At 45.7% G+C, this 26,093-nt stretch overlaps 1 protein-coding gene across 4 annotated transcripts; it reads right to left on the bottom strand.

Annotated features, from left to right (window-relative positions):
- Positions 1-511: 511 nt before the first annotated feature.
- On the bottom strand, positions 512-25,965 carry EXD2 (exonuclease 3'-5' domain containing 2). 4 transcript variants are annotated; one of them, XM_043517464.1, is made up of 9 exons: positions 25,851-25,965; positions 24,101-24,500; positions 22,003-22,259; positions 19,949-20,075; positions 17,281-17,606; positions 13,656-13,762; positions 13,269-13,404; positions 3,532-3,888; positions 512-2,932 (listed from the first exon to the last, which is right to left on the bottom strand). In XM_043517464.1, exons 2-9 carry the CDS (start codon positions 24,437-24,439, stop codon positions 2,716-2,718), a joined length of 1,866 nt encoding a protein of 621 aa, XP_043373399.1. In that variant the 5' UTR covers positions 24,440-24,500; positions 25,851-25,965; the 3' UTR covers positions 512-2,715. The 4 variants fall into 4 exon arrangements, with proteins under 4 accessions (XP_043373399.1, XP_043373400.1, XP_043373401.1 ...); XM_043517465.1 differs by having other exon boundaries at positions 24,101-24,501; positions 25,848-25,939; XM_043517466.1 differs by having other exon boundaries at positions 24,101-24,496; positions 25,834-25,921.
- Positions 25,966-26,093: the final 128 nt, after the last annotated feature.

Here is a 26,093-nt window from a genome sequence, read left to right as displayed (position 1 = left end):
ATGATTTCTTAATCGCACAAGAGCCCATGAGGCAGGGAAATAGCATTGTCACCATTTGAAAGATGGGGAACTGAGACAGAGACTTGTACAAGTTACACAGGAAACCTGTGCCTGAACCAAGATTTGAACCAAGGTCTCCTATAGCCCAGTCCAGTGCCCTACCCACTAAGACAGCCTTCCTACAGGAGAAAGACTGCACAAAGTGCTCCCACTGGAGGGTGAAATCCTGTCTCCAGTGCAGGTTTGTCATTGACTTAAATGGGGCCAGGATTTTACCCATTTAAAACAATAATTAAAAAAAAAACCCTCAGACTTTTCCAGACTAGTTTTCTGCAAGAAGCGGGGCATATGCAGAAAAATGTTGTGCGGTATAAAGGTTTTATTGAAACTTGTTTGAAAGGACCTGTGTAATTCAAGCATGACTTCACCACATGTGAGAAACATGGTCATCACAAACTCATGCTGACATAACCTCTCTCTGGAACCAAAGATAGCAGAGGAGTCAGAACAGTTAAGAAAAAGTTTTTTTTTATTTAAAAGAAGTTAAATACAACTAAAATCTAGCACCAGGCAGAAACATGAATGCTGAACATTTAAAAACAACAGTAATAATTAACCCTCACATAATGGCTTACATTTTCAAAGCATTTTACAAACTTTAATGAATTAAGCCTCAACATCCCTGTGAGGTAGGTAAGTATTATTAGCCCCATTTTACAGATGGGGAAACTGAGGCACAGATAAGTTATGTGACTTGTTCAAAGCCATACAGCAAGTCATTGTCTGAGTCCAGATTAGCACTCTGGGGCTCCTGGCTTCCAGTTATGTGCACAGATGCCTAGAAAATACCGCTTCTCTGTAAAAGCCTTTTCTTCCCACCACATCCTCTGTAAGAATAGATGACCCCATTTCAGAGTGATGTGAAAGGGTGCTTGCCAAAAGCTATTCATCAGTGTCCACACAGGAAGATTGTATTGGAAAGTAACATTTTTATAGACACACGTTGTGCGTCTGAAAGGTGTTTTGTTTTTAAATAGATTTCTGACTGTTCGTGCTCCCACACTGACAGAATCACAAATGATGTAACTTTTCCTCAAGATGCAGCAGCAGCCATCGGAAGGCTGAGAGACCTGTCTGCAATTCTGACACAGTTCTCAATGAAACAGAAGTGCTGTTTCTTCACTTTGGGAACCCCTCCACGAAACAGGAATGTCTCTTTAGGGAAGGTATCATAAATATAAAGGGAAGGGTAACCACCTTTCTGTATACAGTGCTATAAAATCCCTCCTGGTCAGAGGCAAAATCCTTTCACCTTTAAAGGGCTAAGAGAAGCTAAGGTAACCTCACTGGCACCTGACCCAAAATGACCAATGAGGGGACAAGATACTTTCAAATCTGGAGGGGGGGGGGGAAAAGGTTTTTGTCTGTCTGCGTAAAACCTTTGCCGGGTACAGATCAAGGATGCAAGCCCTTCAACTCCTGTAAAGTTTGTGAGAAATCTAGCTAGAAAATGCATTAGGTTCTCTTTGAATTTACAAGCCAAAACACTGTGCTGGAGGAAACGTGAATTCCGTTTTTGTGTCTTTTTGTAACTTAAGGTTTTGCTTAGAGGGATTCTCTATGTTTTGAATCTGACTGCCTGTAAGATTATCTTCCATTGTGATCTTACAGAATTGTTCTCTTATCTTTTCTTTGTTCTTTTAATAAAGTTCTGATTTTTAAGAATCTGATTGGGTTTTTTGGGTCTTAAAAATCCAAGGGGTTTGTGCTCATCTTGTTTATTCTCAAGCCTCCCCAGGAAAGGGGGTGTAAAGGCTTGGGGGGATATTTTGGGGAAATAGGAACTCCAAGTGGTCTTTTCCCTGTTCTTTGTCTAAAACACTTGGCAGTGGCAGCGTTTTTACCTAATCCAAGGGCAAAAACTTTGTGCCTTGGGGAAGTTTTAACCTAAGCTGGTAGAAATAAGCTTAGGGGGTCTTTCATGCAGGTCTCCACATCTGTACCCTAGAGTTCAGGGTGGGGAAGAAACCTTGACAGAAGGTTTCTTCCAAGAAAAAACTAACCCGGGTGCAGCTGGCTTGCACCAAAAGCAAAGGGTGGGGGCGGAATTGTGAATTAGTTTGGAAGTGCAGCCATGGGATGAGGGGGATCGGTCCACACTGGCCCTTGTAAACAACAAAAAGGTTCATATCCCATGTGAAGAAGCCATCCATGATGGTTCGGGAGACAAACTGGATGCAACACACCTTTCAAGGAATGGCTAGTCATAACAAATTCATGGTGATATAATCTCTATGGCAGAATCTGCCCTGTTCATCTCTCATCAAAGATGGCAGAAGGGTCAGAACGGTTAGGAAAGTGCCAATTTTTGTATGGTCACTTTGAGCGGAGGAGAAGTCTTCTTCAATCTCCCCTTGTGGATTGAAACAGTCTAATAAAAAAAGAGGGGCTCATGTCTGCATACACGAGGGCCCCATCTCTGTAGAACAAGATGGTGAGGAACCAAGCAGCTCTATTCAGACTATGGTTTAAAATTCCAAACCACCTTTTAAACATTGAAGTCACATGATTTAACCATTGGTAGTGTTGTCCAGTCCCAGCAGAGCCACTGCTGACAATGGGAGTCTCTCTGGGCCATCCTGCACCCAGGAGCTTGCAGTTCCAATGGGGAGATGAGAGTCAAATAGTCCTTCCAGTTGCTGTCTGGAGTCACTTTCACGACAGCTTGATCCGAAGGTCCTCCCCATATTTTCGAATCAGCTTTCCATGATTGTGGTTAACTGACCACCGCTTTGGGAGATGCTTCGGTTGCATGGTGTCCAGAAAGTGCTGCCGCCAGCGCCTCTCCAGCTCCATGAGCGAGCGCAGCCCCCCTTTGGCGAAGCACTGCACCACCTTCAGCCCATGTGGCATGTAGCTCTCATTACAAATCCTGCCAAGACACAAGGGGGGTTGGTTTCACACAAGCCCATTATGGGACTCTCGGCCTCCCAAAGCTCCCAATACTGTGATATGCTGGGCACCATCACACCCAGAGCACTTGACAAACACAAAGCTCAATTAGGCAGGCTGGGCCAACAGACCTGTCTACCCGACTACTCCCCACACCCTTAGCGGAGTAATAACCTGAGTGAGAGACTGTAAGCGTCTCACCGCAGGAAACACATTGTAATCTACAGCTCCAATCTCACAAGTGTATCGGTGCTGGGGTTCCCTATGCCTGCACGGAGCTCTGCAGCACTGTGTAACACACTGTGTAAACACCCAGTTTGTTAAACTCTGGCCCTGGTTTTAGGAGATTAAAACAGGAGGTGTTTTTAAAAGGAGCTCAGGAAAAAAAAAATAGGCCAATTACTAGCTCTACCAATGCTGCTGGGATTTTAGTTGCTGTTGTACTATTTATGTATCAGGGCACCTAGGGCCTTGGCTAGGGGGTCGTTTTCTGTAACTGAAGTCTAAATACATAACTATACACATGCACACACACAGATGGCTGAAATGTTAGACCTAGTCACTGGGCTCTTGTAATACCTTGTTTCCAGGCCTGCTGCTTCCTGGAGCATCTCTGATGTAATGGTCTCTGTGTTAAAGAAGTCCTTGATTCCTTGCAACAGCTCCTCCCTCCTGGTGTCAGGCAGGCTGTCTGCATTCAGCAAAGCCCTAGCCCCTGACCTGACTTGCCTTCGCAGGGGATCCTCTAGCAGGCGCACCCCTTCCTCACAGCCAATGGGGGCACTGAACTCCTCGGCCAGCCGTTGCTTGAGATGATTGTCGTAGTAATTGGAGATGGCATGGCAGGAAGTGCAAAGCAGCAGTACGTCATGGGAGTTGTGGTCCTTCATCTGGATGGGGAAGTGTCTCCTGTACTCGTGAGGTACGATGTTCTTCCTGGGAAGGAAATAGCAACACTCTTAACTAAGATTTCAGATAGCTGCTGCCATCAACTACTACTTACCCGCCTGATGGAAGACTGATATAGAAAAGGAACCATCCCAGAAGCTGGAGCTTTCCACCTTTGGTCGTAGCCCAGGACTGTATTGTGCTTTTGTAAAGACTAAGGATAATCTTGGGTATTTTTGAGTTGGGGGAAAATCCACTCTTTTAAAGTATCTTTTTTTTGTTTAAAAAAAAAATGAGTCAGAAAAGTGCCTGTGAAAACAACACTGGATCAGTTCTCTGTGTGTACTCTATGGCCAATCTGATGACCTTAGTGACAGAAAAGTATTTTTGCTTTCTACTTCTGTTAGCCCTGCAGAGAAATCACTAGATTCTGTCCTGGTCAGTGCATCAAAAGAATTCCTAACAAAAGCCCCAATCCTGCATGTACATATGCATACACGTACCGAAACTCATAGGATTAGTCCCATTAACCTCAAAGGGACTACTCGTGTGTGAAGTAAGGCAGATACCTCAGTGCTTGCAGGACTGGGCACAATTCCAAATGCAGGACCAAATTCTACTCTCAGCTACATTGTGCATCCCCACAGGGCACAAAGGAATTGCACAGTTGTAACTAACTGCAAAAATATGGCCTACAGAATCTTTATTACTCGTGACAATGAACAAGTAAGAAGCAGCCCTACTGGACCTTCAGAACCCAGCATGAGAGTCTTGCAGGCAGGGCAATTAGAAAAAACTCCTTTGTAACCTAGGTAAGTTCTCTCTGGAAGCTACTGAGAGACAAGCAACAGGAAACCCTTCGTAAGAATTCAAAGAAATTTGGGCCCTGCTTTTAGCTACATTTGGATTAAAAACATTGAGACTATTCAAAAAAAGCCAAACCTCCATTCCACCTAAACGCTCCCTTTCCTAGTCCCTGTCTTCCCTCCCTTTCCTGGTTACATGTCTTCTCCTATTTTACTTCTCTAACCCCCACCCTAATGCATTAGGTCGATGTCTTGCAGATTTGACAATAAGACTGCAGAATTCTACGGGCAATCCCATAAAGAATGCAGTATATTGAAACATATACAAGCTATAAGTCAATTATCTTTCTGTTTGTTTTCTTCATATAAAAATCAATGAAAATTAATCACAACCCAACCCACAACCCAAAATGACCCCACGGTGCCATTGCAGAAGTATTTTTCAGAGCTGATTCATAGTTAGTTAAAAACAAAAATGAGTACGTTCATAGAAATATAAGAATGACCATACTGGGTCATTTTAGTATCATGAAAATGTCTAATCAAAACCTTCATCTGTGGCATGTTACCCTCAATGAGGGCTTCAGGGGTGGAATCAAATTGTATAAAGTTACGAGCAACTGCAAAATCACTATTGACGTACTGTAGGGTACATCTACATGGCCGCGACAGCGCTGTGACATAGGCAGTGTAGTCACGCTTTATCGCTGTGGGAAAGCTCTTCCGGTGATAAAAAAATAAACACCTTGAACGAGGGTTGGTAGCTTTAGCGCCGGGAGTGCGGCTCCTGGTGATAATGCACCGTCTATACTGGCGCTTTTCAGTGCTAAATTTTTTTTTTTTAAACTCGGGGGGGGTGTTTTTTCACACCCCTGAATGACTAAAGTTCTAGCTCTGAAAGTGGCAGTGTAGATACTGCCTTAGGCCTGGTCTACACTAGGAGTTGAGGTCGAATTTAGCAGAGTTCTCAATTTAACCCTGCACCCATCCATACGACAAAGCCATTTTTGTCAACTTAAAGGGTTCTTAAAAAATCAATTTCTTTACTCCACCCCCGACGAGGGGATTAACGCTGAAATCAGCCTTGCTGGGTTGAATTTGGGGTAGTGTGGACACAATTCGATGGTATTGGCTTCCGGGAGCTATCCCAGAGTGCTCAGTTGTGACCGCTCTGGACAGCGCTCTCAACTCAGATGTGCTGGCCAGGTAGACAGGAAAAGGCCCACGAACTTTTGAATCTCATTTCCTGTTTGGCCAGCATAGCAAGCTCACCTGCACAGGTCACCATGCAGTCCCAGAATCACCAAAGACTCCAGCATGGACTGAATGAGAGGTACGGGATCTGACCGCTGTGTGGAGAGACGAATCCATGCTGGCAGAACTCCGTTCGAAAACACAAAATGCCAAAATATTTTAAAAAAAATCTCCAGTGGCATGAAGAACAGAGGCTACAACAGACACGCAGCAGTGCCGTGTGAAAATTAAGGAGCTCAGGCAAGCCTACCAAAAAACCAGAGAGGCCAACAGCCACTCCGGTTCAGAGCCCCAGACATGCTGCTTCTATGATGAGCTGCATGCCATTCTAGGGGGTGCAGCCACCACTACCCCAACCGTGTGCTTTGACTCCGTCCAAGAAGTGGTAGGCAACACGGAAGTGGGATTTGGGGGCCAGGAAGATGATGATGATGAGATTGTAGATAGCTCACAAGGAAGTGGAGAAACCGGTTTCCCCAACAGCCAGGATCTGTTTATCACCCTGGATCTGGAGCCAGTACCCCCCGAACCCACCCAAGGCGGGCTCCCGGACCCTGAAGGCAGAGAAGGGACCTCTGGTTAGCGTATCTTTGTAAATATTATACATGGTTTAAAAGCAAGCGTGTTTAATGATTAATTTGCCCTGTCATTTGCGGCCAGTACAGCTACTGGAAAAGTGTGTTAACGTTTCTGGGGATGGAGCAGAAATCCTCCAGGGACATCTCCATAAAGCTCTCTTGGATGTACTCCCAAAGCCTTTGCAAAAGGTTTCTGGGGAGGGCAGCCTTATTCCGTCCTTCATGGTAGGACACTTTAGACATGCCAGGCCAGTAGTACGTGGTCAGGAATCATTGCAGAACAAAGCATTGTAGCGTATGGTCCCAGTGTTTGCTGGCATTCAAACAACATCTGTTCTTTATCTCTTTGTGTTACCCTCAGGAGAGTGAGATCATTCATGGTCACCTGGTTGAAATAGGGTGGTTTTAGTAAGCAAACATTCAGAGGTGCCTGCTCCTGCTGGGCCATTTGCCTGTGGCTGAACAGAAATCTTCCCTGGCGTTAGCCAGGCGGTGGGGGGAGGGGTGAAGCCATCATCCCAGAGAATTGGGTGTGTGGGTGCGGGGGAGGGGGGCGGTTAGTTGGGTTTCTGCTGCACATTAACCTGGAAACCACAGCCCCTCCATTTAAAATTGCCAACCCATTTTAAATGGCCAACCTAACGGCTACTTCGTATGGGAAATGAGAGTGCTGCTGTTTGAAACCATTCCCACATGTTATGAAGGTTAAAGAAGCCAAAAGACTGTGGCTTACCATGGCTGTCTGCAAGCCACATTCTGTTGCCCGGCCCTGCGTGAGTGATCTCTCACACCAAACCGGCATACCCCCAATAAGAGGCAAAATGCGACCTTGTAATGAAAGCACATGTGCTATGTAATGTTAACAGCAAGGTTTATCGTGAAAGAGTGTACCCATTGTTCTATACAATGTGTCTAACTCCCACTCTCCCTTTCTTTTCCCCTCCACCAGCTGCATATGTTTCTCCTTCCAAGGCTTGCCAAGATTAGAAGGCGAAAAAAAAAAAAAAAAAAAACCCACTCACAATGAAATGTTCTGACCTCATGCTGTCTTCCCATACTGACAGAGCACAGCAAAATACATGGAGACAGACAGACAATCTCAGAGTGCAGGAAAGCACAATATGACCACGAGGAGAGGTGGCGGGCTGAAGATGGTAGGTGGCGTCAGTTTGCTGAAAGAAGGCAGGAGTCAATGCTCAGGCTGCTGGAGGATCAAACTGATATGCTCCAGCATATGGCTGAGCCTTAGGAAATGCAGCAGGACTACAGACCGCCGCTACAGCCCCTGTGTAACCAACCTAAGTTCCATAGCCTCCTCACCCAGACGCCCAAGAACGTGGTGAGGGGGCCTCCGGCCACTTCACCCCAGAGGATTGCCCAAGCAACAGAAGGCTAGCCTTCAATAAGTTTTAAAGTGCTGTGTGGCCTTGTCCTTCCCTCCTCCACCTGGTCCTTCCCTCCTCCACTACCACCCCTCCCGGGCTACCTTAGCAGTTATCCCCCTATTTGTGTGATGAATAAATAAAGAATGCATGAATGTGAAGCAACAATGATTTTATTGCCTCTGCAAGCGGTAATCGAAGGGGGGAGGGGAGGGTGCTTGGCTTACAGGAAAGCAGACTGAACGCGGGGGTGGAGTGGGGAGTGTTCCATCAAGGAGAAACAAACAGAACTTTCACACCATAGCCTGGCCAGTCATGAAACTGGTTTTCAAAGCTTCTCTGATGCGCACCGCGCCCTCCTGTACTCTAACATCCCAGGTGTCTGGCTGCACGTAATCAGCGGCCAGGGGATTTACCTTAACCTCCCACCCTGCCATAAACATCTCCCCTTTACTCTCACAGATATTGTGGAGCACACAGCAAGCAGTAATAACAATGGGAATACTGGTTTCGCTGAGGTCTAACCGAGTTAGTAAACTGCGCCAGCATGCTTTTAAACGCCCAAATGCACATTTTACCACCATTCTGCACTTGCTCAGCCTATAGTTGAGCAGCTCCTGACTACTGTCCAGGCTGCCTGTGTAGGGCTTCATGAGCCATGGCATTAAGGGGTAGACTGGGTCCCCAAGGAGAACTATAGGCATTTCAACATCCCCAACAGTTATTTTCCGGTCGGGGAAGCAAGTCCCTTGCTGCAGCTGTTGAAACAAACCAGAGTTCCTGAAGATGCATCATGTACCTTTCCCAGCCATCCCACCTTGATGTCGGTGAAATGTCCTTTGTGATCCACCAGTGCTTGCAACACCACTGAAAAGTGCCCCTTGCGGTTTATGTACTGGCTGCCTTGGTGCTCCGATGCCAAGATAGGGATATGGGTTCCGTCTTTGGCCCACCACAGTTAGTGGATGGCTTTGTTGCAATGGGACTCCCTATGACCTGCACATTTCCCAGGGTCACTACCCTTGATATCAGCAGATCTTTGATTGCATTGGCTACTTGCATCACAGCAGCCCCCACAGTAGCTTTGCCCACTCCAAATTGATTCCTGACTGACTGGTAGCTGTCTGGCGTTGCAAGCTTCCACAGGGCTATCGCCACTCGCTTCTCAGCTGTGAGGGCTGCTCTCATCTTGGTATTCTTGTGCTTCAGGGCAGGGGAAAGCAAGTCACAAAGTTCCATGAAAGTGCCCTTATGCATGCAAAAGTTTTGCAGCCAGTGGGAATCATCACAGACCTGCAACACTATGCGGCCCCACCAGTCTGTGCTTGTTTCCCAGAATCGGTATTCCACACCATGAACCTGCCCAATTGACACCATGATGTGCACATTGCAGGGGCCCATCTTTTGTGAGAAGTCTATGTCCATGTCCTCATCACCGCGCTGCAGTTGCCTCCTCCTCGCCTGGTTTTGCTTTTGTTGCAGGTTATGGTTCTGCATATCCTGCTGGAAAATGCGTGCGGTGGTTATAGTGCTCATAATTGCCGCAGTGATCTGAGCAGGCTCCATGTTCCCAGCGTTAAGGCGTCTGCGCTGAAAAAAGGCGCGAAACGATTGTCTGCTGTTGCTCTGACGGAGGGAGGGGCGACTGACAATATGGCTTACAGGGAATTAAAATCAACAAAGGGGGTGGCTTTGCATCAACGAGAAACAGAATGACCCCCTCAAGGAAAGAACTCAAAACTCTGGGTTTAGCAGGCCGTTGATTTCATGGAGGGAGGGAGGAGAAAATGAATACAGATGAATACAAAACAAATCTGGTCTATTTCTTGTTTTGATCCACTTCATCTATCTTTATCATCTTAGGCTGGCAGCAGATGGTGCAATATGACTGCTAGCCATCATCATCTCTTGGGTGCTCGGCAGAGGATAGTGCGGTATGACTGCTGGCCATCGTCGTCTCCTCGCTGCTCACCAGAAGACAGTGCAGTACGACTGCTGGCAGGACTGAATCTCCATGGGACGAAACTTAAAAAGGGAAAGTGACCTGGCTGAGTCACTCCTATGTCTGCCCAGGCACCCCTGACCAACCTCACCGAGGTCGGCTAAAAGAGCACCCCGGAGTACAACGAGGATGGCTAAAACGTCATACTGCACTATCTACTGCCAAAAGGCAATGAGCTGCTGCTATGTAGAAATGCAGTACCGTGTCTGCCAGCATGCAGGAGACATACGGTGACAGTGAGCTAAGCGGGCTCCATGCTTGCCATGGTATGGCGTCTGCACGGGTAATCCAGGAAAAAAGATGCAAAACGATTGTCTGCCATTGCTTTCACAGAGGGAGGTAGGGAAGGGAGAGCCCAACCATATGTACGCAGAACCACCCGGGACAATGTTTTTGCCCCATCAGGCATTGGGATTTCAACCCAGAATTCAAATGGGCAGCGGAGACGGCGGGAACTGTGGTATAGCTACCCACAGTACAACACTCCGGAAGTCAGTTGCCTCAGTACTGTGGACGCACTCCGCCGACTACGTGCACTTAGAGCATTTGTGTGGGGATAAACACAATCGACTGTATAAAAACACTTTCTAAAAAAACGACTTCTATAGATTCAACCTAATTTCATAGTGTAGACATACCTTAGTAGACATATGGGAGAATTTTATCAAACTGATGAAGCCCTGGGCTCTCATATGGCATCTGAAGGGATGAAAAGAACTGCACGTGCGCCCTGCTCAGCCTAGGCTCAAGGGGCTGCAAGGGACAAGGAAAGCCACTGGGAAAGTTTGCAACAGGATTGTACAGGCCTCCGTAAAAACATTCCAACATCCTTTCCTAGAAAAATCGATGAAGAAAAAACCCTTTACCCAGAAGAAATCTGCAGTGAGACAGCCCAACGGTCACACAAAGGGTTTTAGATTCCCTCCAGTTTCTGATGCATTTGGATGAATTTTTCAAAAATTGGAACCTTTCATTTAAAAATAAACATTTGTCTTTTTCTGCTATAAAGGTATAGCTGTCCCACTATAAAGCGACCATGTTGCTGATCAGTTCATGTAGCCTTGCAGGACACTTTACAGCTGCTATTGTTTAGCTAGAAGCAGAGTGGAACTCGCCCACCTCCACACCAATTAGCTTTAAGAATATGTAGTTGTCACAGCTCACCTGGGCCATTTAAATGCCAACAACAGGATTAAATACAGTGTGACCGTCAGGGTCCGGACACCGACCAGGAAAACAGATGGTTTAAGTCCCCAAAATGATCAATTAAACCAAATGATTGCATACTGTATTATTGTACTATAAAAGTATAATGAATAAGACCTTTTATGAAAGCTTGTAATGTTCTGAACTTGATGGTCATTATAAGATGTGTGTACAGACTGTGGTTATGGAGCTATGTATTTGTGAATATAGAAAACTGTGTTAATAATCCATACCACAGCTTCAACTACACCTCCCAGCGGGGGCTAAGCAGTGAAGCAAGGAGGGGCACTGCCAAAACCAGAAGTAATGATGCACTGTCCAGCCCAGGAAAGACAATGATGGGCCATTAGAGTTAACGTAAAGACATTGAGATATCTGGGCTATCAAGGCAAGAGGGAATTTCCCCACTCTGAATAAACATGAGTCACCATAGACAGAGGAGGGGAAAAAAAAAAAAAAGAGCCTTTAAAAACAGGCTTGGGACTCAGGTTTTTTATCCAGACCTTGAGGGACAGTCTTGCGGCGAGACACTCTCCATGAATGCTGGATCCCACCTCTAGATAGTGGGTATGCTGAGAAACTATTAAATTAAATTATGAAATTTATGACAACAGGTAATTTGTATTATAAAAGGGATTTTATCTAATATGGAAATGTAAAAGCCTGAGGTTCTGTTTATTTGCTGTGTAACCTGTATAGGTTTGCTTTCCCTTATTCTTATCTTTGAATCTGTGGTTTTGCTATGAAATAAACCTTGTTTATTTTTACCCCAAGCAGGTCTCTGGCATGCAAACTGTGGTGAACGTGCATGCCAAAGTAGCTGATCTCCACGTGGCTGGTTTTACACCTTCTCAGGTGACTAACCGAAAAGTCAGAGTATCTGATAGTTAAGAACTTGGGAAGTACAGATTTGGGGAGACTTGGAACTGGAAGGGCTGTTGGTGTCACACCCCAAGGAGTAACTAGACTGGTGAGAGCATACGCTTGTGGGCTGGCTACTGGTGTCAGGGATCTGAACCACAGCTGCACAGCACAAAGGCCTCTAAAGTTAAAGGGCAGGCAGTGACAGAACCTCTTACTGGTCTTGATTGTTCCCAAAACATCACAGAGGGTTTGTTATTCTCTTTCATTGAGAAAAAAAGAGTTAAACTGGGGATGGATGTGTACCACTAGCCTGTACAGGCTGGACTGCAGTCTGTACTTTGTTTGAACACAGCTTGTTCTCTAGTGAGAGTAAACACAAAACTGCTCTCTACTGGAAGGAGTGTCAACCTCTCTCCCGTGTCAAACTTGACCAGAGACATACGATTAAGGCTGTGAGCCTGACACGGATTCCGTGACTTCTGCAGAGGCCAGTGTGGCTCGTTCCAGGGCTTCCCGAGCAGTTCAGGCAGCCCCTGGGCCATCCACACCGGCCACTGCTAGGGCAGTCTCAGGCCACCAAGCCCCCCTCCCCTCCCGCCTCAGCAGCATCAGTAGTTTGGGTGTGAGAGGGGGCTCAGGGCAGGGGGTTAGGATGCGGGGCGATACTTACCCTGGGGAGGCTCCCCAGAAGCAGCTGGCATGTCTCTGCACCTCCTAGGTGGAGGGACCAGGGGGCTCCACGTGCTGCCCCTGCCTGCACGTTCCCAGCCAATGGGAGCTGCGGAGCCAGCGCTTGTGGTGGGGGCAGCGCACGGAGCCCCCCTGGTTTTCCCTCACCCTAGGAGCTGCAGGGACATGCTGGCTGGTTCCGGGGAGCTGCGCAGGGCTCCAGGGCAGGGAGCCTGCCAGCCCTCCTCCTCCTCTCCCCCGTCCCAGCCCCAAGGAGCAACCATGGCCTGCCTGCCTGCCCCCCCCCCACCACAGCACCCTGGCCCAAGTTTTAGTTAGGGGTATATAGTACAAGTCATGGACAGGTCACAGTCCGTGAATTTTTATTTACTGACCTGTCCATGACTTTCACTAAAAATACCTGTGACTAAAACGTAACCCTTCATATGATCATGTGGTCCTCGAATGGCTACAGTCCACCCAAGATATATACACTGAATTCTACACAAGCATGACGGTGTCCCAGTTTACCTCCCACTGGTAAATAACACAAAGTTCCTTATGGTAGAGACTGAACTTGATCAGGGTCTGGGTCTTACTCTACCAGATGTATTTTTCTTCCCTGCACTGGGGGGGGGGGGGGGGGGGGGAAGAACCCACCACTCACCGGATATAGGACTCTCTCTTGCCACACACCACACACAAGTTCTCCTTGACTGTCAGATAGTAATCTACTTGGGACTCAGGACGTCCTGAGGGCTCAAACTGCAGCTTCACAACAAATGGATCTGTGCTCACCAACTCTGGAAGGGTGGAGGCAGAAAGGGAGGCCTTTAACAGTTGCAGAAGTAGTACAGGTGAAAAGCTAAATGAATTATGAACAAAAAGTCAAGGGACACATCCTGTTTATTCCTTCCCCCAACATCTCCAATAATTGGATCTCTGTTCGGACCTGGGCCTCTTCTCAAAAGTATCATTTCTCACCCAACACTATCATGGCAAAGAAAAGATCTCTTTCCTAGACACAGACTAATATGAGGATTAGCATACGTACCTCCAATGCCCTTGTCCAGATACCACTGGGCCTTTTTGCGATCACAAGTACACAGAGGCTGTCCATCTGGTGCATGCAGGAAGCAGTTATCATACAGGGGAGATTTTCTGTGAGACGGGGTGAACATCATGACAATTATAATAAACAGGACCCCAGAAGCTGAGCTCTATGTATCTACATATTTTATGCTGCATACACTCAGCATCCTTTAAGTCAGACGACTGCCCCCAGGAGTACACACACTTCTAGCCCTCAGCAACATGTACTTATGGGCCAAGTACCATATGGACAGAACAGGCTGTCACTGAGGGCAGCAACATCCTTAGTGACCGACTATTCTGGCTACAACTACTGACTGTGAAGGATCTGTTTCCCAGATCAGCAGCCAATACCCATGAAGCTGGGAACTTTGAACCCTCTGTTGAAGCTATCATTGACAACAGGCTTACATTTCAGAATTAAACGTGAGCAACTCTCAATGGTGAAAAGTAACCTACAAGTTTAAAATCTGGTTTGGATGCTCTCCGGTGTTTTCAGCAATACAGGGAAGGAACTTTTTTTTCCCCAAAATGACGACATCTTTTACTTTGACAGCACCCCTTTAACAAAACTAAACGCCTGAGGAGGAAGATGTACTGCATCTTCCAGCCAGGAGGCCCTGAGCAGAACCATGGCAACAAAGCTAGATAATTGCTCAGGAGCAGGGATGGACAGCTACTGTTGTAGTGCAAAGTGCTCCTTCCCCTACAATCCTTACTCAATTCACCAGCACCAGTGTGATCGCAGCTGTAAGAATTCCCTGAGTTGAACTGCTACTACAAGAAGCATCAGGTCAAGAACTCTTGCACAAATTTAAATTATTCAGTAATTCATACTGTCTCTACAGTAGGGAATTTGACGAAAATATTTCCATCAGTGCGTGGTGATAAAACAAACAAAACACACATGAAGATGCTGGGATTTGTCTATTCTAAGGCTCCTACCAGTGATTATCAGCAGTTCAGGTGAACTGGTAGTAAGCACTGGTGGGAATTTTTTGTGGTAAAAGGTGACATTGTTTAGCCTGGCCAGCCAAGATAGAGGATACAGAAAATAAATGGAGAAGCAGGTGTAATAGCTCAGTCAAAGGTGTCATCTGAGTGATTTATGGATTAAAAAAAAAACAAAAAACAAAAACAATTTCAAATTAAAAAACAAAACAAACATTCTCCTAGAAATCAGCAATGGAAAAACCCTTTTGAATCACATCTAATCTAGCCCTAGAGACCAGGGAAGGATTATTCCCTACAATATGTTCTCCAGCACTTTGTTTTGACTAGTTTTAAGTGTCTCTAATGAAAGGGCTTCTTGATTTAAAAATCAAATACAGACAACAGCCTGGATGTAGCTCAGCATTCTGTTATACCAGCTATTTCATTTTTCCTAGGGGGCTGTGCCCTTCTTGGACTGTGATGTTGGCTCAAAATGTTTACGGGAAATATGAAGTGATCAGAGAAAATTACATGTAAGTAACAGAACACTTATTTCTATTTTAATCGTTAAAGAATACTAATGAATCAGTTTTTCTGACTCCATTAAATTATCTCCCCCACAGCTAACCTGAGCATCTTAAAGGAGAAAGGTTTCAGAGTAGCAGCCGTGTTAGTCTGTATTCGCAAAAAGAAAAGGAGTACTTGTGGCACCTTAGAGACTAACAAATTTATTAGAGCATAAGCTTTCATGAGCTACAGCTCACTTCATCGGATGCATTTGGTGGAAAAAACAGAGGAGAGATTTACACACACACACACACACACACACACACACACACACACACACACACACACACGGAGAACATGAAACAATGGGTTTATCATACACACTGTAAGGAGAGTGATCACTTAAGATAAGCCATCACCAGCAGCGGGGGGGAGGGGGGGAAACATTTCATGGTGACAAGCAAGGTAGGCTAATTCCAGCAGTTAACAAGAATATCAGAGGAACAGTGGGGGGTGGGGTGGGGGGAAGAAATACCATGGGGAAATAGTTTTACTTTGTGTAATGACTCATCCATTCCCAGTCTCTATTCAAGCCCAAGTTAATTGTATCCAGTTTGCAAATTAATTCCAATTCAGCAGTCTCTCGTTGGAGTCTGTTTTTGAAGCTTTTTTGTTGAAGGATAGCCACTCTTAGGTCTGTGATCGAGTGACCAGAGAGATTGAAGTGTTCTCAAAAACCAAAAGCCAGTTGGAGAACACTTCAATCTCTCTGGTCACTCGATTACAGATCTTAGAGTGGCTATCCTTCAACAAAAAAGCTTCAAAAACAGACTCCAACGAGAGACTGCTGAATTGGAATTAATTTGCAAACTGGATACAATTAACTTGGGCTTGAATAGAGACTGGGAATGGATGAGTCATTACACAAAGTAAAACTATTTCCCCATGGTATTTCTTCCCCCCACCCCACCCCCCACTGTTCCTCTGATATTCTTGTTAACTGCTGGAATTAGCCTACCTTGCTTGTCACCATGAAAGGTCCCCCCCCCCCCCGCTGCTGGTGATGGCTTATCTTAAGTGATCACTCTCCTTACAGTGTGTATGATAAACCCATTGTTTCATGTTCTCTCTCTCTGTGTGTGTGTGTGTGTGTGTGTGTGTGTGTGTGTGTGTGTGTGTGTGTGTGTGTGTGTGTGTGTGTGTGTGTGTGTGTGTGTGTGTGTGTGTGTGTGTGTGTGTGTGTGTGTGTGTGTGTGTGTGTGTGTGTGTGTGTATCTCTCCTCTGTTTTTTCCACCAAATGCATCTGATGAAGTGAGCTGTAGCTCACGAAAGCTTATGCTCTAATAAATTTGTTAGTCTCTAAGGTGCCACAAGTACTCCTTTTCTTTTAAAGGAGAAAGTTAATGTTGAAATATCTCTTTTTCCTTTTCATTTGGCTATGACTGAAGTTGTTTAATTCCTGATGTTTGTGTATATAAAAATCTCGGATATAATCAAATTAAATTTAATAACAGGCATATGAATTCTGCATCTTCCCTTCCTGGATTCAGATTAAGAAGGTTTTTCTAGCTTGTTTTAATTTAAAAACATTGTAAATAAAATAACTGAAGTTTCAGACAGTCAGATTCCACTGTTACATAAGAATTTAGGATTTTCCTGATCAGATCAGACCATTGGTTGAAGTCTCACATCCTGCCACCAGCAACGGTTAACAGCTGGTGCTTGCAAAGAAAACAATCCCCTTGGTCTAGCATTATCCATCCTGCCTGGCCAACTGTGAAATGCTCTGCTTAGGCGCAGGCCAGAGCTGTTCCTTCCTGAGCTCTGAGGCAGTCAAATTATACCTGATTATATCCCTATTTTAGAAAGCAGAATGACAAATGTCATATTGCTCTGAGGTGCGCTCAGTGGGTTAGGACCTCTAGAGCAGAATGATCTTGAGCTTTCTTTTATCCTTTGGTAAATGTATCCGACACATTTTTTCCCCATCACTTATATCCTACATTTAACTCTCAGGGTTAGCTATTGGACACCAGCAGTAGTGAATGTGCATAACCATAATGAGCAGGGCTGGAAGTATCCATTAAAATCCTGTCCTCACAAACTTAGTTAAGGTGCATATAGTAAAAAAGGCTCATGCAATTACCTTGCAGAATATCCTACACCCAAAGGCTTTCGCTTCTGTTTGCGGGGATCCTTCACTTGTTGATGTACTGGGGACTGGCCATTAGTTGCAGACTTCTGATTCCTTGGTTTCTGCTGGGCGTCCGCCTCTCCATTTCCATCGTCTCCTAGACTGCTGCTACTTCTTCCTCTGAATGGGATATCCATCAAGCCCTGGCACTTGCCCAGTACTTTTTCCCAAGCAACAGCAGGATTTTCACCTCCACTTGTAGCAGGGATGAAGAAAAATCTCAGCAGATGGAGAAACAGAGCCATTGAGACCTGGGCATCCTTGGCAGCATAAGTGACCTGGGGAAAAGAGCCAGAGCTCTGTGTTACTGTGCAGAAGGAGGGCTAATGCCTGTGAGGAACTGAGACAAGATCCCCCAACACAGCGAATGTGAAAAATCACTTCTAGGTAAAGAGGGAGCAGCATTTATTTGACTTAGGAACTTATGTTGAAGTGAGGGTCTGGGAGCCTCTAGCGTTCCCTACCTAGAACCACAGACCCTCCTCTTCGTTATGCAATCTGAAGCCCTTCCAGTAATCTGCAATGTAGCCAGTTGACCCCTAGAGGGAGCCAGAAGGTATTATACTGTAGATACAAAGTCAATTTAAGAAGACTGAAGGACAAGCAGAGGTCAAAAGACAATATTTACATATGCTCACTGTAATCCTGTCCATTGTACACCACTCAAAAATGATGGCATAGACAGACTGACTTCAAAGGCAGACACTCCTTTATATGGTTACCTCCCTACTCTCAAAAAGCTCAATGATAATCTGCTCATTATATGGTCAATCCTCAAGGGGCCGAGAGCACAAGCTCTTGTCAAGCAAAATCTTTGAGCATCTGCTTAACGTTAAGCACGAGTGGTTCCATTCAGTCTACGCGACTAGTCATGTGCTTGCAGTTAAGCAGGTGCTCAAGTACTTTGCTGGATCGGGATAAACATGCTCAGCACCTTCAAGGCTCAATCCCCAAATCAGCTACAGATCACTCACAAAACCCTCACAGATCAGCAATCACCAGTTCCCTGGCGCTTGCTATGAATAGAAATAATACTTGGCACTTCAATCCCCTTACATCCAAATACATCAAACAGCTTTCTAAAGATTAAGCCTTGAATGACTCCATCCCACCCCAAAACAGGAAATTATCCCCATTTAAAGAGAGGGAAACTGAGGTAGGGAGAGGTTTCAGAGTAGCAGCCATGTTAGTCTGTATTCGCAAAAAGAAAAGGAGTACTTGTGGCACCTTAGAGACTAACAAATTTATTTGAGCATAAGCTTTCGTGAGCTACAGTTCACTTCATCGGATGCATTTGGTGGAAAATACAGAGGGGAGATTGATATACACACATAGAGAACATGAAACAATGGGTTTATCATACACATTGTAAGGAGAGTGATCACTTAAGATAAGCCATCACCAGCAGCAGGGCGGAAAAGGAGGAAAACCTTCCATGGTGACAAGCAAGGTAGGCTATTTCCAGCAGTTAACAAGAATATCTGAGGAACAGTGGGGGGGAGAAATACCATGGGGAAATAGTTTTACTTTGTGTAATGACTCATCCATTCCCAGTCTCTATTCAAGCCTAAGTTAATTGTATCCAGTTTGCAAATTAATTCCAATTCCGCAGTCTCTCCTTGGAGTCTGTTTTTGAAGGTTTTTTTGTTGAAGAATAGCCACCCTCAGGTCTGTAATCGAGTGACCGGAGAGATTGAAGTGTTCTCCAACTGGTTTTTGAATGTTATAATTCTTGACGTCTGATTTGTGTCCATTTATTCTTTTATGTAGAGACTGTTCAGTTTGACCAATGTACATGGCAGAGGGGCATTGCTGGCACATGATGGCATATATCACATTGGTAGATGCGCAGGTGAACGAGCCTCTGATAGTGTGGCTGATGTGATTAGGCCCTATGATGGTGTCCCCTGAATAGCTATGTGGGCAGAGTTGGCAACCGGCTTTGTTGCAAGGATAGGTTCCTGGGTTAGTGGTTCTGTTGTGTAGTGTGTGGTTGCTGGCGAGTATTTGCTTCAGATTGGGGGGCTGTCTGTAAGCAAGGACTGGCCTGTCTCCCAAGATCTGTGAGAGTGATTGGTCGTCCTTCAGGATAGATTGTAGATCCTTGATGATGCGTTGGAGAGGTTTTAGTTGGGGGCTGAAGGTGATGGCTAGTGGCGTTCTGTTATTTTCTTTGTTGGGCCTGTCCTGTAGTAGGTGACTTCTGGGTACTCTTCCGGCTCTGTCAATCTTTTTCGAAACCCCACTGTTCCTCAGATATTCTTGTTAACTGCTGGAAATAGCCTACCTTGCTTGTCACCATGAAAGGTTTTCCTCCTTCCCATTGTTTCATGTTCTCTGTGTGTGTATATCAATCTCCCCTCTGTATTTTCCACCAAATGCATCCGATGAAGTGAGCTGTAGCTCACGAAAGCTTATGCTCAAATAAATTTGTTAGTCTCTAAGGTGCCACAAGTACTCCTTTTCTTTTTGAGGTAGGGAGAGATGAAGCATCTGGACCAGTCACACACTGAGCTTGTGGCAGAGCTGGAACAAACCCCAGATCTCAACTCCAAATCCTGCCCTTTAGCCACAAGACTATTCCTCCTCACAAAAGAATAACTACAATCAGAAGACACACCTGGTCTTGAGTCAGCTCTTCTGCCTCCCAGTTGCTGCAGCGCAAGCGAAGAGATTTGTCGAGTGGGCAGTTCAGGACTTTCTCAGCTAAAGATTTGAGGCTGAGTCCATTACAGAGCAGATCCTTCCTTCAGTTTAACAAACAAAAGCAAATAAATGGATACAAGCACCAATCAAATTGAAAAATGTTCGCATTCCCCTCGGATCTATTTGAACAAGAGGAACTACTGAAGTGTGTGATTAGATGATGTACGTACTATACTATAGGAACAGGACACCTGCTCATCTGTAAGCTTTACTGGCTAGCATAGCTCTTTCCTTTTTAGGTCACTGGTTAGTTTTGGAGCAGAAGATCTCAAGCATGAATGTTACCGATTCCCTCTTGAAGCTGTTTCACATAATACAGCCCCTAGGTCATTACAGAATCTAAGAATTCTTTCTGAGAAAAAGAGTGGGGATCTTTCCATCAGCTGTCTGCCTCTGAATGAAAACAGGAGATATCCTACAGTGACGGGCAAGTTTGCTGTATGGAATTGAAATGCCATCAGATCAAATGGCCATGAATGGGCTACATTTTGCTGGGAAATGAGAGATTCAGTCATCGCTTTAGAGGAGAAGAATCAGAAGATACACATTTAAATTGCCCAATGAAAGACTCAAGGATTCCATGTTGTCTAATACTCATGGTTGCTAAAGAAGTGGCACAAGACCAACAGACCTACACACCAAAGGCCTGTAAAATATTGCAATTGAGGAGTATTTCTAGGCAAAAGGTTGTAACTTTATTTCTTTAACATGAAAGTAACATTAGAAAATATTGTTGTATCTTTAATGTTTCACTGGAAACAGAATTATTAAAGGAGAAAATTAAAAGCTGATTAATTTAGTACATTTCTCAAGAAGTCTGATAATCTCTTTCCACTCATCTGCTGATTGTTTCTTTAACCTGTATCTGAGGACAGGGTGTGCAGGTACCAAGTTACATAGGAAGCACCCTGCCACACACAGATTATTATAGACCACTGGGTTTGGACTTCTGATAAGCCAAATTAATGACACCTAGGACAGGCTATATTGCCAACCTGCAAGGAGTCCAATGGACACATCCAATTTGCATAGCTAGAATTTGTTTGTGGGTTCTCCTTGATCACTGAGCACTATCCAATATGCATGTCAGTTTGCCCTCCCCTCCTCCTCCCGCGAGCAATGTAGGCCAAATCCAAATATTTGGGTGGGAGGAAGGAAGATAGGGTCTCCAATATTTGAAGTTTAACTTTCCTTTCACTGGTCACCATGCAGATAAATGAACAGTTAAGTTGCCATGTTTATGTACATGGTGTAAATGGTGACAGGCAACATTTCAAATCCTGGCTGTAGATATGGAGCCAGTCTGAGAAGGCTGTTCACCTGGTTATGATATAACCAGTGTTTTCCATGGTGTTAGAGCCGATAAGAACTCGGAATGGGTCTGCAAGAGCATTTCAGAGAGGACAAAATGAGTTGTACACCCTAGAAGATGGAGAGGAAAAAAAAACCAAAAAACAGTCTACTGTATACAGAGACCAGGTGTGTTTCCCTTTCTGCCTCTTTTTAGGTCTTTGTCTTAATTATCAAGATTCTCTTAAAATTCAATACTAGTTTAGTTTGAAATTGTGAGCCACTGGGTAGAAGTTACAATATATACACACTGCTTGGAAGTATTAGTTGAGTTTCTAATAGATGCCCTTGTTACAAAAACCACCACCACCACCACAATTGGCACTACTTGGCTTCCATACTCACAGCCTCAGCACAGAGTACAAGGATTGAACGGGCCATGGAGACTCTATCCCCTCGTCCCCAGAACAGTGGTCTGCCTGAGTCATAGTTTGAGACTTACTACAAGGGCAGGGGGGAAGAGAAGGCTTGCACTGCTGCTACCCAGGCCATAACTGTTGGGAGGACAAATCCAGGGCTACCAATGTGGCATCCTTCATCAGGACCAAATCCATTTTTTAAGATTTCCAATTAAAGTTGTACACCCCAAATATACTGCTGTTGTCTATGGATACACACCTCTGTCTCATGGCTAGGTACCGGAGGTCTACGCTCCCTTTGACTGCAAGGCCATAGTTCTGAAGTAGCTTGCAAGAATCTTCCCAACAGCCAACGCCAACTTTTAATATAGTGCTATCTGCCAAGATGTCCAGTAAAGACTTTGGGACAGTCTGTCCACTGCTGACCAACCTCGGCAATCGAACAAGAATGCAAAAGCCACTGGAAGAGGCCATCTGTAAGAGGGATACAGGACTGGCCTTTCCTTCCACTGATACCTGAAACCAAAGAACCAAACAACACTGGCGTTAGAGTATTAGTATCTGGGCACAGAACAAACCACACCAGAATCCTAGGCATTACAGATAGAAAAGACATATTAAGTGATCTAGTCCAGCATTTCTCAAATGCGGCCACTATGGCCGCATGCAGCCACCAGGGCCTTTTCTTGCAGCCACAGCATCCTGGGCTGTGGTTGTGGGGGAGGGGAGCTCAAAGTAGTGGCCTCTCCTTCTCCATGGTGCTCCTGGATGCACCGCCTTGGGTTGGCTGCTGGGGCTACCAGCAGGGCCTAGGCCCTGCCCACCTCTGGAGACACCTGGGGCACAATGCTGGAGGAGCAGGCAGCCAGTGAGTTCCCCACCTTCCTGGGGTGGTGAGGCTCAGGCCACAGGGCTCCAGGCTCCAGCCTGAGGCTCCTGCTGTGTGGTGGCAGGCCGCATCCTCCGGACTTCAGACTCTGCCTGCCCACTGCCTCCCCCGACCCCTATCCAGGGCTTAATTCATCCCCAGGCTTGCTGAGTAAGTCTGCTGTGAAAAGTGATACTTGTATGTTTGCTAATATCACTTTTCACAAGAGACTTACTAGCTAGTAATAAATAAATTACAATGATTTGGACGTATATATTTGTTTGTTTTTCCTAAAGCTAATTAAGTAAGTATTTTAGAGAAAAGTGTGAGAGCGATCACTAGCAGGAGTTGATGGCCACACTCTGAGGCCACCAAATAATTTGTCCTGAGAACCCCAGTCCACTGTAGCATTGTTTCACACAGTATATTCTGTAGTGCATTGTCAAGTCTAATTATAAGAGAGACGAGCAATGGGGCTTCCCCCATTTTCCTTGGGTGACTATTTCACAGCCTAACCGATTTCACCATTCAGTCCTTTCTCCTCCCCCACCCCTTTTAGCCTAGGGTATGTCTATACTATCCACCGGATCAGCGGACAGTGATTGATCCAGCAGGGGTCGATTTATCATGTCTAGTCTAGACATGATAATCAACCCAAGTGCTATCCTGTCGACTCCTGTACTCCAGACTCCTGTACTCCACCGCCGTGAGAGGTGCAGGAGGAGTCAACAGGGGAGCGGCAGCAGCCAACTCACCGCAGTGAAGACACATGGTAAGTAGATCTAAGTACAGTGACTTCAGCTATGTTATTCATGTAGCTGAAATTGTGCAACTTAGATCGATCCTCCCTAGTGTAGACCAGGCCTAAGGTAACATATGCAGTGTAGGTGAAATTCACCCTTCAGAAGAGGGCCAGCCCAAGGTCTAGACATCACTTAAATCTCACTGAAAGCCAGTTTTGAACACTTAAATAGGTCTTGTGCTGGCCCTCTTCTGAGAATTTCATCTTCTATTAGGTTCAATATTTTACATATACATTTATAAATAGCTGTGATTTCTCCTCTTTTAGTTTATTTTTAGTTATAATTTTTAAAATATGTAAACTCCTTAAAAAATAAGGCTAAATTAATACAATTCTAGTAAGTTATCTTGAAAGAAACATTGTACAAATATATAGTATCTAGCTAATCAAAAACAGTTATAATTCCATCAATGGAATATGTTAAGAGTTATTCCAAAAGTTTAACAAATGATGATCTCAATATACTTCAAATCCATACTAAGTTTTTATTAAAATCAAAATCAATAGACCCTTATTGGGTTCCCTGATGGTAACTGCACAGGCAATTTCAAGAGTCATTTCTGGTGTGTCCATTCTAACTACTTAAACCAGAAATGGTGGTGGCGCAAGAAATCTTCAAAGCTTCATCAATTCTCTGCCTTTGCCCTAGGAAGCTGGAGGACAGATTTTCCTTGATCAAACACTTACCCACTCACAATCAATCCCAAGCACTGGCCACCTCTGCAGCTCCTTCTTCAGTAATGGTTCCACTCGATCCCACTCCTCTGCCTCTGAAACTATCACTATTTCTGCACCAAGGATCTTCTCTACCCAGGAAATGGTGGGAGAACCGACATATGAACGCAACTCCTTCTCCTCCACTTCCGTCAGTTCCTCATCGCCTGACCTTCTCAGAGCTCCACCTTGTTTACCAACACAACGGACCCTTTCTTTCCGACGCTGGCTTACTTTCCACAAAACGAGACCCCCTACTGCAATGCCCAACAGGGTTGCCACAGTAACGGTCACTGACGTTTGTCTGAGCATTTTTCATCCTCCTCTGCTTCACCCACTCAAAATGGCATTGCACAATTTTCTTATAGACTGCAAAGAAAAAAAGGGGGACAGATGAAGAATAGATGTTAAAGAATTTATTCAAAATTTTTAATATAAAATTAGGAAAATCAAACTGCCACTATTCAGGTAAAGATCTAAGTACAGCTCAGGAGCATAAAGCAAAATGTGATTTTTAAAATGTACTGTATTTTATTCAGGAATAAATCAGGATCAAAGCAAACGACATACTCTGGAGTAGTGGCGTGTTAAAAGCTAATGAGTCTAAATTCAGGTCTTGGTTATACCAGTGTAAATCTAGAGTAATTCCACTCATTTACATCAGTATAACTAAGACAGAATTTGGACCAGAAACCAGTATTTCCCAAAAAATCCACATCCCTCAGCCATATAGTCATACAACCTAATCTCCAGTGTAGACAGTGCTATGTTGGCAGGAGAGCTTCTCCTGTCAACACAGCTACAACCTGTGGCAGAGGTGGATTAACTAGACAGACAGAAGCAGCCCTTCCATCAGCATAGGAACGTCTTCACTTAAGCGCTACTGCGGTGCAGCTGCACCGATGCTGCATTTTAACTGTAAACCTGTCCTAAGTAATATAGGCCCTGATAGTACAAGATGATCCATGCATCCATGTGTAGCCCCACTCACTTCTTCAATGTCCTTCAGTGTAAACAACTTAATTTTCAGATGAAGTTTGATGAACAGGACCATATGATGATGTCACCTGCGATGGCAGGGGCTGAACTCTATGACACAGGAGGTCCCTTCCAGTCCCATGCCCCTGACTGTGCAAAGCTAAACCTGAAAATACTCCAGTCCTGCAAACAGTTTCAAGCACGTGAATACCTGCAGATGAAAGTAGCACTGATTTCACTGGAAGGACTCAAGTCCTGCATGGTTACACGTGTCTAACTGTTTGCAGGACTGAGGCCTGTGGTGGCCCCGATCCTGCAAGCCGAACCACGTAGGAGGTGCCAGGCAGCACCATACCCCCCCACCCATCCTCTGGGTCACCCCCACACATCCCAGATCCGGGGAAGAGCTGCACGCACCAGCAAGGAGGGACCGAGGCGAGACAACCCGCAGGCTGCTCCGGACTCCGCAAACACCCCCTTGTAAACTCTGCCCTGGGCAGCGCGACGCCACCGCGCACATCTGACGGGACGCGGGAAAACACCCCCCCCCGGGAGGGGGGAATTCCTGGGGCGGGGCCACATTTGGGGTCCGCAGCGGTGGGGTGCCCGGGGCTGGGCACTCGAGGAGGCGCCATCGGCAGCCGGGCGCGGCAGGGAAGCAGCAGCACCATGTTCCCGCAGCGACGCCCGCCCCCTACAGAGAACCGCGCGCGGGGATCCGCAGCCACCTCCCTGCCCCCGACCTGCCTGCGCCGGGGCCCGCCTCGGAACGCTGGCTTCTCTCCGGCAGCCGGAACCCGCCGCGCTGCAGCCGCCTGCCCCGACGGACGCTTCCGGCGGGCACGCCCCCAGAGCGCCCGCTTTAACGGACACTTCCGATCTCCTGTTCCTATGGGGCGGAGCCTCCCGGGCCGCCCGGCGTCCGTCTCGGCTTGTGGGCGCTGCCATCTTGTACGGCAAGCGCTGTGCCGGGACTGCATTGAGTCCA

Source organism: Dermochelys coriacea, chromosome 6, assembly GCF_009764565.3.
Source record: "Dermochelys coriacea isolate rDerCor1 chromosome 6, rDerCor1.pri.v4, whole genome shotgun sequence".
NCBI lineage: Eukaryota > Metazoa > Chordata > Testudines > Dermochelyidae > Dermochelys > Dermochelys coriacea.
This window is presented reverse-complemented; position numbering and strand designations above follow the sequence as displayed.